Source organism: Gymnoscopelus braueri (assembly GCF_963280865.1).
Source record: "Gymnoscopelus braueri genome assembly, chromosome: 4".
Classification (NCBI taxonomy): Eukaryota; Metazoa; Chordata; class Actinopteri; order Myctophiformes; family Myctophidae; genus Gymnoscopelus; species Gymnoscopelus braueri.
Genome location: NC_137605.1, coordinates 12,511,585 through 12,527,892, shown reverse-complemented (window position 1 = coordinate 12,527,892; position 16,308 = coordinate 12,511,585). Strand labels below are relative to the sequence as shown.

At 40.9% G+C, this 16,308-nt stretch overlaps 1 protein-coding gene across 2 annotated transcripts in view; it reads left to right on the top strand.

The window, feature by feature from the left end:
* The window catches only part of LOC308084422 (macrophage mannose receptor 1-like), a 52,238-nt gene that overhangs the window by 9,513 nt on the left and 26,417 nt on the right, over nucleotides 1-16,308 (top strand). Inside the window, exon 1 of one of the 2 annotated variants that reach the window (XM_080427077.1) lies at nucleotides 658-5,246. The exons of the other annotated variant lie outside the window; for it this stretch is intronic. Within the exon in view, the coding sequence (XP_080283203.1) occupies nucleotides 1,124-5,246 (4,123 nt within the window). The 5' untranslated portion in view covers nucleotides 658-1,123. Of the gene's footprint in view, nucleotides 1-657; nucleotides 5,247-16,308 lie in introns of those variants that run through there. 2 annotated transcript variants of the gene reach the window in all.

The window sequence follows — 16,308 nt, the reverse complement described above, 5'->3', positions numbered from 1 at the left end:
AGTTACCAGACCCGAACAATCAAACATTACGCCCTCCCAACAATCAAACGTTACAACACTTGAACAAGCCGCTGCAGTCAGTTTACTCCAACAATCAAAGACGACAACATTTGAACCAACTAATGTAGTTAAACCCTCCCAACTATCAAACATTACAACACTTGAACCAACCACTGCAGTCAATACACCCCAACAATCTAACAGCACAACATTTGAACCAACTGCTGTAGTTAATACACCCTCCCAACTATCAAGCAGTACTACAAAAGAACCAACCACTATAGCCAATACACCCTCCCAACAATCAAACATTACAACACATCAACCCTCTACTGTGGTTACTACACCCCAACAATCAAACATTACTACACTTGAACCAACCACTGTGGTTATTGCACCCTCCCACAAATTAAACATTACTACACTTGAACCAACCACTGTAGATAATACACCCTCCCAGCAATCAAACATTACTACAACAGAACCGATCACCGTAGTTACCAGACCCCAACAATCAAACATTACGCCCTCCCAACAATCAAACATTACAACACTTGAACAAGCCGCTGCAGTCAGTTTACTACAACAATCAAAGACGACAACATTTGAACCAACTGCTGTAGTTAAACCCTCCCAACTATCAAACATTACTACACCTGAACCGACCACTGTAGGTAAGACACCCCAACAATCTAACAGCACAACATTTGAACCAACTGCTGTAGTTAATACACCCTCCCAAATATCAAGCAGTACTACAAAAGAACCAACCACTATAGCCAATACACCCCAACAATCTAACAGCACAACAATTGAACCAACTGCTGTAGTTAATACACCCTCCCAACTATCAAGCAGTACTACAAAAGAACCAACCACTATAGCCAATACACCCTCCCAACAATCAAACATTACAACACATCAACCCTCTACTGTGGTTACTACACCCCAACAATCAAACATTACTACACTTGAACCAGCCACTGTAGTTAATACACCCTCCCAACAATCAAACATTACTACACATCAACCAACTGCAGTAGTTAATGCAACCTCCAAACAATCAAACATTGCTGCAATTGAACATACTGCTGTAGTTAGCACACCCTCCCAACAATCAAACATGCCTATACTCGAACCAACAGCTGTAGTTAATACACAATCCCAACTGTCAAACATTACTACAAAAGAACCAACAGCTTTAGTTACTACAAACTCCCACCTGTCAAACATTACAACAAAAGAACCAACAGCTGTAGTTAATACACCCTCCCAACAACCAAACATTACTACGAAAGAACCAACTGCTGTAGTTGCTACAACCTCCCAAAAAAAAAACATCACAACACTTGAACCAACTGCTGCAGTCAATACACTCCAACAATCAAACATTACAACATTTGAACCAGCTAATACACCCTCTCAACTATCAAGTATTTCTACAAAAGAACAAACGAATGTAGTTACTACACCCTCCCAACAATCAAACATTACTACACTTGAACCAACCACTGTAGTGAATAGACCCTCCCAACACTCAAACATTACTACAAAAGAATCAACCACTGTAGCCAATACACCCTCCCAACAATCAACCAATGTAATGCATCAATCATCCACTGTAGTTAATACACTTTCCCAGCAATCAAACATTGCTACACAACAACCAACTGCTGTAGTTACTACAGCCCAACAATCAAACTTTACAACACTTAAACCAACTGCTATAGTTAATACACCCTCCCAACAATCAAATAATACTACACTTGAACCAAATGCTGTAGTTAGTACGCCCTCCCAACAATCAAACGTTACTACACTCAAACCAACCACTGTAGTTAATACACCCTCCCAACAATCAAACATTACTACACTTGAACCAACCACTGTAGTTAATACGCCCTCCCAACAATCACACATTACAACACTTGAACCAACCACTGTAGTTAATACAACCTCTCAGCCATCAAACATTACTACAAAAGAACCAACTACAGTAGTTACACCGTTCCAAAAATTGAACTTTACAACACTTGAACCACCTGCAGTAGTTAGTACACCCTCCCAACAATCAAACTTGACAACACTTGAACCAACTGCTGTAGTTAATACACCCTCCCAACAATCAGATATTACTACACTTGAACCAACCACTGTGTTTAATACACCCAACCAGCAATCAAACATTGCTACCCAACTACCAACTAGTGCAGTTACTACACCCCAACAATCAAACTTTACAACACTTGAACCAACTGCTGTAGTTAGTACACCCTCCCAACAATCAAACATTACTACACTCCAACCAACCACTGTAGTTAATACAACCTCCCAACGCTCAAACATTACAACAAAAGGACCAATCACCGTAGTTACTATACCCCAACAATCAAACATTACACTTCAACCAACCACTGTAGTTAATACGCCTTCCCAACTATCATACATTTCTACAAAAGAACCAACCACTGTAGATAATAAACCCTCCCAACAATCAAACATTACTACACTTGAACCAACCACTGTAGTTAGTACGCCCTCCCAACAATCACACATTACTACAATTGAACCAACCATTGTAGTTAATAAAACCTCCCAGCAATCAAACATTGCTACACAACAAACAACTGCTGTAGTTAGTACACCCCTACAATCAAACTTTACAACACTTGAACCACCTGCAGTAGTTAGTACACCCTCCCAACAATCAAGCTTTACAACACTTGAACCAACTGCTGTAGTTAGTACACCCTCCCAACAACCAAACATTACTACACTCCAACCAACCACTGTAGTTAATACAACCCCCCAACGCTCAAACATTACAACAAAAGGACCAATCACCGTAGTTACTATACCCCAACAATCAAACATTACACTTAAACCAACGACTGTAGTTAATACGCCTTCCCAACTATCATACATTTCTACACTTGAACCAACCACTGTAGATAGTACACCCTCCCAACAATCAAACATTACTACACTTGAACCAACTACAGTAGTTACACCCTTCCAACAATCGAACATTACTACACTTGAACCAACCACTGTAGTTAATAAAACCTCCCAGCAATCAAACATTGCTACACAACAAACATCTGCTGTAGTTAGTACACCCCAACAATCAAACTTTACAACACTTGAACCACCTGCAGTAGTTAGTACACCCTCCCAACAATCAAGCTTTACAACACTTGAACCAACTGCTGTAGTTAATACACCCTCCCAACAATCAAACATCACTACACTCCAACCAACCACTGTAGTTAATACAACCTCCCAACGCTCAAACATTACAACAAAAGGACCAATCACCGTAGTTACTATACCCCAACAATCAAACATTACACTTCAACCAACCACTGTAGTTAATACGCCTTCCCAACTATCATACATTTCTACAAAAGAACCAACCACTGTAGATAGTACACCCTCCCAACAATCAAACATTACTACACTTGAACCAACCACTGTAGTTAATACGCCCTCCCAACAATCACACATTACAACACTTGAACCAACCACTGTAGTTAATACAACCTCTCAGCAATCAAACATTACTACAAAAGAACCAACTACAGTAGTTACACCCTTCCAACAATCGAACATTACTACACTTGAACCAACCACTGTAGTTAATAAAACCTCCCAGCAATCAAACATTGCTACACAACAACCAACTGCTGTAGTTAGTACACCCCAACAATCAAACTCTACAACATTAGAACCACCTGCAGTAGTAAGTACACCCTCCCAACAATCAAACTTTACAACACTTGAACCAACTGCTGTAGTTAATACAACCTCCCAACAATCAAATATTACTACACTTGAACCAACCACTGTGTTTAATACACCCAACCAGCAATCAAACATTGCTACCCAACAACCAACTAGTGCAGTTACTACAACCCAACAATCAAACTTTACAACATTTGAACCAACTGCTGTAGTTAGTACACCCTCCCAACAATCAAACATTACACTCCAACCAACCACTGTAGTTAATACAACCTCCCAACGCTCAAACATTACAACAAAAGGATCAATCACCTTAGTTACTATACCCCAACAATCAAACATTACACTTCAACCAACGACTATAGTTAATACGCCTTCCCAACTATCATACATTTCTACAAAAGAACCAACCACTGTAGATAGCACACCCTCCCAACAATCAAACATTACTACACTTGAACCAACCACTGTAGTTAATACGCCCTCCCAACAATCACACATTACAACACTTGAACCAACCACTGTAGTTAATACAACCTCTCAGCAATCAAACATTACTACAAAAGAACCAACTACAGTAGTTACACCCTTCCAACAATCGAACATTACTACACTTGAACCAACCACTGTAGTTAATAAAACCTCCCAGCAATCAAACATTGCTACACAACAACCAACTGCTGTAGTTAGTACACCCCAACAATCAAACTTTACAACATTAGAACCACCTGCAGTAGTAAGTACACCCTCCCAACAATCAAACTTTACAACACTTGAACCAACTGCTGTAGTTAATACACCCTCCCAACAATCAAATATTACTACACTTGAACCAACCACTGTGTTAAATACACCCAACCAGCAATCAAACATTGCTACCCAACAATCAACTAGTGCAGTTACTACAACCCAACAATCAAACTTTACAACATTTGAACCAACTGCTGTAGTTAGTACACCCTACCAACAATCAAACATTACTACACTCCAACCAACCACTGTAGTTAATACAACCTCCCAACGCTCAAACATTACAACAAAAGGACCAATCACCGTAGTTACTATACCCCAACAATCAAACATTACACTTCAACCAACCACTGTAGTTAATACGCCTTCCCAACTATCATACATTTCTACAAAAGAACCAACCACTGTAGATAGTACACCCTCCCAACAATCAAACATTACAACACTTCAAATGACTGTAGTTGATAAACTCTCAGAACAATCACATTTCACTACACTTGAACCAACCACTTTATTTAGTAAATCCTCCCAGCAATCAGACATTATTACACTTGACCCAACTACTGTAGTTAGCTCACCCTCCTCACAATCAGACATTACTACACTTGACACAACCACAGTAGTTAACATTAAAACATTTGAACCAGCTGCTGTAGTTAATGCACACACCCAACAATCACATTTTACAACACTTGGAGCAACCACTGCAGTCAATACAAACTCCCAACAGTCAAGGATTACAACACGTGAAGGTAAGGCTGTTGTAACTACATCCTCACAGCAAGCAAAAATTACAACATATCAAGAAACCACTGTAGTTGCACAACAACATTCAAACATTACAAAACTTCCAATAACCGTAGTTGATAAACTCTCTGAACAATCACATTTTTCTACACTTGAACCAACCACTGTAGTTAGTACAACCTCCCAGCAATCAGATATTACAACACTTGACCTAACCACCTTAGTGAATACAACCTCCCAGCAATCAGACATTAAAATAATTGAACCAACCACTGCTGTTAGTATTCCATCCCAGCAATCAGCCATAACTAAACTTGAACAAACCACTAATACAACCAAACAATCAAACATTACTACACTTGGACCAACTACTGTAGTTAATACACCCTCCCAACAATCAAACAATACTACACTTGAACCAATCACTTTAAATAATACAAACTCCCAACAATCAAACATTACAACACATCAACCAACCACTGTAGTTGCTCAACATCAATCAAACATTAAAACACCACAAATGACTGTAGTTGATAAACTTTCCACCGTTTTAACCACGACAACCAGTGTACCAACAACAATGGAAAAAACAACCAAACCAGTTGAAACAACCACAGAGGAAGCAACAACATCTCAGGCTGTATCAACAACAAAGCCACCAAAAGTAGAAACAACTGGTCCAACAACAGCTTCTACCACAGTTATTCATGAAACCACCACCTCTGTTCCTGAGACCACAACTAGACCAGAATCAACAGTTACTTCCAAGCCCACTGTTGTAACCCCGACAACCAGTGTACCAACAACAACAACAATAAAGGAAACAACAACAAAACCTGTTGAAAGAACCACAAAGGAAGCAACAACAACTCGGACTGTATCAACAACAAAGCCACCAAAAGTAGAAACAACTGGTCCAACAACAGCTTCTACCACAGTTATTCGTGAAACCACCACCTCTGTTCCTAAGACCACAACTATCCCAAAAAAAACAGTAACTTCCAAGACCACTGTTGAAACCACAACCTCAATTGTACCGATAACAACAAAAACAACAACAAAGGAAACAACAACAAAACCTGTTGAAACAAGCACAAAGGAAGCAAAAACAACTCAGACTGTATCAACAACAAAGCCACCAAAAGTAGAAACAACTGGTCCAACAACAGCTTCTACCACAGTTGTTCTGGTAACAACAACCTCCATACCGACCACACCTATCCCGGAAACAACTGTTGTCACTTCCAAGCCCACCGTTTTAACAACGACAACCAGTGTACCAACAACAACGGAAACAACAACCAAACCTGTTGAAACAACCACAAAGGAAGCAATACCATCTCAGGCTGTATCAACAACAAAGCCACCAAAAGTAGAAACAACTGATCCAACAACAGCTTCTACCACAGTTATTCGTGAAACCACCACCTCTGTTCCTGAGACCACAACTAGCCCAGAAACAACAGTTACTTCCAAGCGCACTGTTGAAACCACAACCTCAGTTGTACCAATAACAACAACAACAACAAAGGAAACAACAACAAAACCCGGTGAAACAACCACAAAGGAAGAAACAGCAACTCAGACTGTATCAACAACAAAGCCACCAAAAGTAGAAACAACTGGTCCAACAACAGCTTCTACCACAGTTATTCGTGAAACCACCACCTCTGTTCCTGAGACCACAACTAGCCTAGAAACAACAGTTACTTCCAAGCCCACTGTTGAAACCACAACCTCAGTTGTACCAATAACAACAACAACAAAGGAAACAACAACAAAACCCGGTGAAACAACCACAAAGGAAGCAACAGCAACTCAGACTGTATCAACAACAAAGCCCTCAAAAGTAGAAACAACTGGTCCAACAACAGCTTCTACCAAAGTTATTCGTGAAACCACCACCTCTGTTCCTGAGACCACAACTATCCCAGAAACAACAGTTACTTCCAAGCGCACTGTGGAAACCACAACCTCAATTGTACCAATAACAACAACAACAACAAAGGAAACAACAACAAAACCTGTTGAAAGAACCACAAAGGAAGCAACAACAACTCAGACTGTATCAACAACAAAGCCACCAAAAGTAGAAACAACTGGTCCAACAACAGCTTCTACCATATTTATTCGTGAAACCACCACCTCTGTTCCTGAGACTACAACTAGCCCAGAAACAACAGTTACTTCCAAGCCCACTGTTGAAACCACAACCTCAATTGTACCAATAACAACAACAACAACAACAACAACAAAGGAAACAACAACAAAACCTGTTGAAACAAGCACAAAGGAAGCAAAAACAACTCAGACTGTATCAACAACAAAGCCACCAAAAGTAGAAACAACTGGTCCAACAACAGCTTCTACCACAGTTGTTCTGGTAACAACAACCTCCATACCGACCACACCTATCCCGGAAACAACTGTTGTCACTTCCAAGCCCACCGTTTTAACAACGACAACCAGTGTACCAACAACAACGGAAACAACAACCAAACCTGTTGAAACAACCACAAAGGAAGCAATACCATCTCAGGCTGTATCAACAACAAAGCCACCAAAAGTAGAAACAACTGATCCAACAACAGCTTCTACCACAGTTATTCGTGAAACCACCACCTCTGTTCCTGAGACCACAACTAGCCCAGAAACAACAGTTACTTCCAAGCGCACTGTTGAAACCACAACCTCAGTTGTACCAATAACAACAACAACAACAAAGGAAACAACAACAAAACCTGTTGAAAGAACCACAAAGGAAAAAACAACAACTCAGACTGTATCAACAACAAAGCCACCAAAAGTAGAAACAACTGGTTCAACAACAGGTTCTACCACAGTTATTCGTGAAACCACCACCTCTGTTCCTGAGACCACAACTATCCCAGAAAAAAATGTTACTTCCAAGCCCACTGTTGAAACCACAACCTCAGTTGTACCAATAACAACAACAACAAAGGAAACAACAACAAAACCCGGTGAAACAACCACAAAGGAAGAAACAGCAACTCAGACTGTATCAACAACAAAGCCACCAAAAGTAGAAACAACTGGTCCAACAACAGCTTCTACCACAGTTATTCGTGAAACCACCACCTCTGTTCCTGAGACCACAACTAGCCCAGAAACAACAGTTACTTCCAAGCCCACTGTTGAAACCATAACCTCAATTGTACCAATAACAACAACAACAACAACAACAAAGGAAACAAAAACCAAACCTGTTGAAACAACCACAAAGGAATCAACAACAACTGAGACTTTATCAACAACAAAGCCCCCAAAAGTAGAAACAACTGGTCCAGCAACAGCTTCTACCACAGTTATTCGTGAAACCACCACCTCTGTTCCTGAGACCACAACTATCCCAGAAAAAAATGTTACTTCCAAGCCCACTGTTGAAACCACAACCTCAGTTGTACCAATAACAACAACAACAAAGGAAACAACAACAAAACCCGGTGAAACAACCACAAAGGAAGAAACAGCAACTCAGACTGTATCAACAACAAAGCCACCAAAAGTAGAAACAACTGGTCCAACAACAGCTTCTACCACAGTTATTCGTGAAACCACCACCTCTGTTCCTGAGACCACAACTAGCCTAGAAACAACAGTTACTTCCAAGCCCACTGTTGAAACCACAACCTCAGTTGTACCAATAACAACAACAACAAAGGAAACAACAACAAAACCCGGTGAAACAACCACAAAGGAAGCAACAGCAACTCAGACTGTATCAACAACAAAGCCACCAAAAGTAGAAACAACTGGTCCAACAACAGCTTCTACCACAGTTATTCGTGAAACCACCACCTCTGTTCCTGAGACCACAACTATCCCAGAAACAACAGTTACTTCCAAGCGCACTGTTGAAACCACAACCTCAATTGTACCAATAACAACAACAACAACAAAGGAAACAACAGCCAAACCTGTTGAAACAACCACAAAGGAATCAACAACAACTGAGACTTTATCAACAACAAAGCCCCCAAAAGTAGAAACAACTGGTCCAGCAACAGCTTCTACCACAGTTGTTTTGGTAACAACAACCTCCATACCGACGACACCTATCCCGGAAACAACTGTTGTCACTTCCATGCCCACCGTTTTAACAACGACAACCAGTGTACCAACAATAACGGAAACAACAACCAAACCTGTTGAAACAACCACAAAGGAAGCAATACCATCTCAGGCTGTATCAACAACAAAGCCACCAAAAGTAGAAACAACTGATCCAACAACAGCTTCTACCACAGTTATTCGTGAAACCACCACCTCTGTTCCTGAGACCACAACTAGCCCAGAAACAACAGTTACTTCCAAGCGCACTGTTGAAAACACAACCTCAATTGTACCAATAACAACAACAACAACAAAGGAAACAACAACAAAACCTGTTGAAAGAACCACAAAGGAAGCAACAACAACTCAGACTGTATCAACAACAAAGCCACCAAAAGTAGAAACAACTGGTTCAACAACAGGTTCTACCACAGTTATTCGTGAAGCCACCACCTCTGTTCCTGAGACCACAACTATCCCAGAAAAAACAGTTACTTCCAAGCCCACTGTTGAAACCACAACCTCAATTGTACCAATAACAACAAAAACAAAGGAAACAACAACAAAACCTGTTGAAACAACCACAAAGGAAGCAACAACATCTCAGACTATATCAACAACAAAACCACCAAAAGTAGAAACAACTGGTCCAGCAACAGCTTCTACCACAGTTATTCTGCTAACGACAACCTCCATACCGACCACACCTATCCCGGAAACAACTGTTGTCACTTCCAAGCCCACCGTTTTAACCACAACAACCAGTGTACCAACAACAACGGAAACAACAACCAAACCTGTTGAAACAACAACAAAGGAAGCAACAACAGCTCAGGCTGTATCAACAACAAAGCCACCAAAAGTAGAAAGAACTGGTCCAACAACAGCTTCTACCACAGTTATTGGTGAAACCAACACCTCTGTTCCTGAGACCACAACTAGCCTAGAAACAACAGTTACTTCCAAGCCCACTGTTGAAACCACAACCTCAGTTGTACCAATAACAACAACAACAACAACAACAACAAAGGAAACAACAACAAAACCGGTTGAAAGAACCACAAAGGAAGCAACAACAACTCAGACTGTATCAACAACAAAGCCACCAAAAGTAGAAACAACTGGTCCAACAACAGCTTCTACCATATTTATTCGTGAAACCACCACCTCTGTTCCTGAGACTACAACTAGCCCAGAAACAACAGTTACTTCCAAGCCCACTGTTGAAACCATAACCTCAATTGTACCAATAACAACAACAACAACAACAAAGGAAACAAAAACCAAACCTGTTGAAACAACCACAAAGGAATCAACAACAACTGAGACTTTATCAACAACAAAGCCCCCAAAAGTAGAAACAACTGGTCCAGCAACAGCTTCTACCACAGTTGTTCTGGTAACAACAACCTCCATACCGACCACACCTATCCCGGAAACAACTGTTGTCACTTCCAAGCCCACCGTTTTAACCACAACAACCAGTGTACCAACAACAACGGAAACAACAACCAAACCTGTTGAAACAACAACAAAGGAAGCAACAACATCTCAGGCTGTATCAAGAACAAACCCACCAAAAGTAGAAACAACTGGTCCAACAACAGCTTCTACCACAGTAATTGGTGAAACCACCACCTCTGTTCCTGAGACCACAACTAGCCCAGAAACAGCAGTTACTTCCAGGCCCACTGTTGAAACCACAACCTCAGTTGTACCAATAACAACAACAACAAAGGAAACAACAACAAAACCTGTTAAAACAACCACAAAGGAAGAAACAACATTTCAGGCTGTATCAACAACAAACCCACCAAAAGTAGAAACAACTGGTCCAACAACATCTTCTACCACAGTTATTCGTGAAACCACCACCTCTGTTCCTGAGACCACAACTAGCCCAGAAACAACAGTTACTTCCAAGCCCACTGTTGAATCCACAACCTCAATTGTACCAATAACAACAACAACAAAGGAAACAACAACAAAACCTGTTGAAACAACCACAAAGGAAGAAACAACAACTCAGACTGTATCAACAACAAAGCAACCAAAAGTAGAAACAACTGGTCCAACAACAGCTTCTACCACAGTTATTCGTGAAACCACCACCTCTGTTCCTGAGACCACAAATAGCCCAGAAACAACAGTTACTTCCAAGCGCACTGTTGAAACCACAACCTCAATTGTACCAATAACAACAACAACAAAGGAAACAACAACAAAACCTGTTGAAACAACCACAAAGAAAGAAACAACAACTCAGACTGTATCAACAACAAAGCCACCAAAAGTAGAATCAACTGGTCCAACAACAGCTTCTAACGCAGTTATTCGTGAAACCACCACCTCTTTTCCTGAGACCACAACTAGCCCAGAAACAACAGTTACTTCCAAGCACACTGTTGAAACCACAACCTCAATTGTACCAATAAAAACAACAACAACAACAACAACAACAACAAAGGAAACAACGACACAACCTGTTGAAAGAACCACAAAGGAAGCAACAACAACTCAGACTGTATCAACAACAAAGCCACCAAAAGTAGAAACAACTGGTCCAAAAACAGCTTCTACCATAGTTATACGTGAAACCACCACCTCTGTTCCTGAGACCACAACTAGCCCAGAAACAACAGTTACTTCCAAGCCCACTGTTGAAACCACAACCTCAGTTGTACCAATAACAATAACAACAAAAAAACCTGTTGAAACAACCACAAAGGAATCAACAACAACTCAGACTGTATCAACAACAAAGCCACCAAAAGTAGAAACAACTGGTCCAACAACAGCTTCTACCATATTTATTCGTGAAACCACCACCTCTGTTCCTGAGACTACAACTAGCCCAGAAACAACAGTTACTTCCAAGCCCACTGTTGAAACCACAACCTCAATTGTACCAATAACAACAACAACAACAACAACAACAAAGGAAACAACAACAAAACCTGTTGAAACAAGCACAAAGGAAGCAAAAACAACTCAGACTGTATCAACAACAAAGCCACCAAAAGTAGAAACAACTGGTCCAACAACAGCTTCTACCACAGTTGTTCTGGTAACAACAACCTCCATACCGACCACACCTATCCCGGAAACAACTGTTGTCACTTCCAAGCCCACCGTTTTAACAACGACAACCAGTGTACCAACAACAACGGAAACAACAACCAAACCTGTTGAAACAACCACAAAGGAAGCAATACCATCTCAGGCTGTATCAACAACAAAGCCACCAAAAGTAGAAACAACTGATCCAACAACAGCTTCTACCACAGTTATTCGTGAAACCACCACCTCTGTTCCTGAGACCACAACTAGCCCAGAAACAACAGTTACTTCCAAGCGCACTGTTGAAACCACAACCTCAGTTGTACCAATAACAACAACAACAACAAAGGAAACAACAACAAAACCTGTTGAAAGAACCACAAAGGAAAAAACAACAACTCAGACTGTATCAACAACAAAGCCACCAAAAGTAGAAACAACTGGTTCAACAACAGGTTCTACCACAGTTATTCGTGAAACCACCACCTCTGTTCCTGAGACCACAACTATCCCAGAAAAAAATGTTACTTCCAAGCCCACTGTTGAAACCACAACCTCAGTTGTACCAATAACAACAACAACAAAGGAAACAACAACAAAACCCGGTGAAACAACCACAAAGGAAGAAACAGCAACTCAGACTGTATCAACAACAAAGCCACCAAAAGTAGAAACAACTGGTCCAACAACAGCTTCTACCACAGTTATTCGTGAAACCACCACCTCTGTTCCTGAGACCACAACTAGCCCAGAAACAACAGTTACTTCCAAGCCCACTGTTGAAACCATAACCTCAATTGTACCAATAACAACAACAACAACAACAACAAAGGAAACAAAAACCAAACCTGTTGAAACAACCACAAAGGAATCAACAACAACTGAGACTTTATCAACAACAAAGCCCCCAAAAGTAGAAACAACTGGTCCAGCAACAGCTTCTACCACAGTTATTCGTGAAACCACCACCTCTGTTCCTGAGACCACAACTATCCCAGAAAAAAATGTTACTTCCAAGCCCACTGTTGAAACCACAACCTCAGTTGTACCAATAACAACAACAACAAAGGAAACAACAACAAAACCCGGTGAAACAACCACAAAGGAAGAAACAGCAACTCAGACTGTATCAACAACAAAGCCACCAAAAGTAGAAACAACTGGTCCAACAACAGCTTCTACCACAGTTATTCGTGAAACCACCACCTCTGTTCCTGAGACCACAACTAGCCTAGAAACAACAGTTACTTCCAAGCCCACTGTTGAAACCACAACCTCAGTTGTACCAATAACAACAACAACAAAGGAAACAACAACAAAACCCGGTGAAACAACCACAAAGGAAGCAACAGCAACTCAGACTGTATCAACAACAAAGCCACCAAAAGTAGAAACAACTGGTCCAACAACAGCTTCTACCACAGTTATTCGTGAAACCACCACCTCTGTTCCTGAGACCACAACTATCCCAGAAACAACAGTTACTTCCAAGCGCACTGTTGAAACCACAACCTCAATTGTACCAATAACAACAACAACAACAAAGGAAACAACAGCCAAACCTGTTGAAACAACCACAAAGGAATCAACAACAACTGAGACTTTATCAACAACAAAGCCCCCAAAAGTAGAAACAACTGGTCCAGCAACAGCTTCTACCACAGTTGTTTTGGTAACAACAACCTCCATACCGACGACACCTATCCCGGAAACAACTGTTGTCACTTCCATGCCCACCGTTTTAACAACGACAACCAGTGTACCAACAATAACGGAAACAACAACCAAACCTGTTGAAACAACCACAAAGGAAGCAATACCATCTCAGGCTGTATCAACAACAAAGCCACCAAAAGTAGAAACAACTGATCCAACAACAGCTTCTACCACAGTTATTCGTGAAACCACCACCTCTGTTCCTGAGACCACAACTAGCCCAGAAACAACAGTTACTTCCAAGCGCACTGTTGAAAACACAACCTCAATTGTACCAATAACAACAACAACAACAAAGGAAACAACAACAAAACCTGTTGAAAGAACCACAAAGGAAGCAACAACAACTCAGACTGTATCAACAACAAAGCCACCAAAAGTAGAAACAACTGGTTCAACAACAGGTTCTACCACAGTTATTCGTGAAGCCACCACCTCTGTTCCTGAGACCACAACTATCCCAGAAAAAACAGTTACTTCCAAGCCCACTGTTGAAACCACAACCTCAATTGTACCAATAACAACAAAAACAAAGGAAACAACAACAAAACCTGTTGAAACAACCACAAAGGAAGCAACAACATCTCAGACTATATCAACAACAAAACCACCAAAAGTAGAAACAACTGGTCCAGCAACAGCTTCTACCACAGTTATTCTGCTAACGACAACCTCCATACCGACCACACCTATCCCGGAAACAACTGTTGTCACTTCCAAGCCCACCGTTTTAACCACAACAACCAGTGTACCAACAACAACGGAAACAACAACCAAACCTGTTGAAACAACAACAAAGGAAGCAACAACAGCTCAGGCTGTATCAACAACAAAGCCACCAAAAGTAGAAAGAACTGGTCCAACAACAGCTTCTACCACAGTTATTGGTGAAACCAACACCTCTGTTCCTGAGACCACAACTAGCCTAGAAACAACAGTTACTTCCAAGCCCACTGTTGAAACCACAACCTCAGTTGTACCAATAACAACAACAACAACAACAACAACAAAGGAAACAACAACAAAACCGGTTGAAAGAACCACAAAGGAAGCAACAACAACTCAGACTGTATCAACAACAAAGCCACCAAAAGTAGAAACAACTGGTCCAACAACAGCTTCTACCATATTTATTCGTGAAACCACCACCTCTGTTCCTGAGACTACAACTAGCCCAGAAACAACAGTTACTTCCAAGCCCACTGTTGAAACCATAACCTCAATTGTACCAATAACAACAACAACAACAACAAAGGAAACAAAAACCAAACCTGTTGAAACAACCACAAAGGAATCAACAACAACTGAGACTTTATCAACAACAAAGCCCCCAAAAGTAGAAACAACTGGTCCAGCAACAGCTTCTACCACAGTTGTTCTGGTAACAACAACCTCCATACCGACCACACCTATCCCGGAAACAACTGTTGTCACTTCCAAGCCCACCGTTTTAACCACAACAACCAGTGTACCAACAACAACGGAAACAACAACCAAACCTGTTGAAACAACAACAAAGGAAGCAACAACATCTCAGGCTGTATCAAGAACAAACCCACCAAAAGTAGAAACAACTGGTCCAACAACAGCTTCTACCACAGTAATTGGTGAAACCACCACCTCTGTTCCTGAGACCACAACTAGCCCAGAAACAGCAGTTACTTCCAGGCCCACTGTTGAAACCACAACCTCAGTTGTACCAATAACAACAACAACAAAGGAAACAACAACAAAACCTGTTAAAACAACCACAAAGGAAGAAACAACATTTCAGGCTGTATCAACAACAAACCCACCAAAAGTAGAAACAACTGGTCCAACAACATCTTCTACCACAGTTATTCGTGAAACCACCACCTCTGTTCCTGAGACCACAACTAGCCCAGAAACAACAGTTACTTCCAAGCCCACTGTTGAATCCACAACCTCAATTGTACCAATAACAACAACAACAAAGGAAACAACAACAAAACCTGTTGAAACAACCACAAAGGAAGAAACAACAACTCAGACTGTATCAACAACAAAGCAACCAAAAGTAGAAACAACTGGTCCAACAACAGCTTCTACCACAGTTATTCGTGAAACCACCACCTCTGTTCCTGAGACCACAAATAGCCCAGAAACAACAGTTACTTCCAAGCGCACTGTTGAAACCACAACCTCAATTGTACCAATAACAACAACAACAAAGGAAACAACAACAAAACCTGTTGA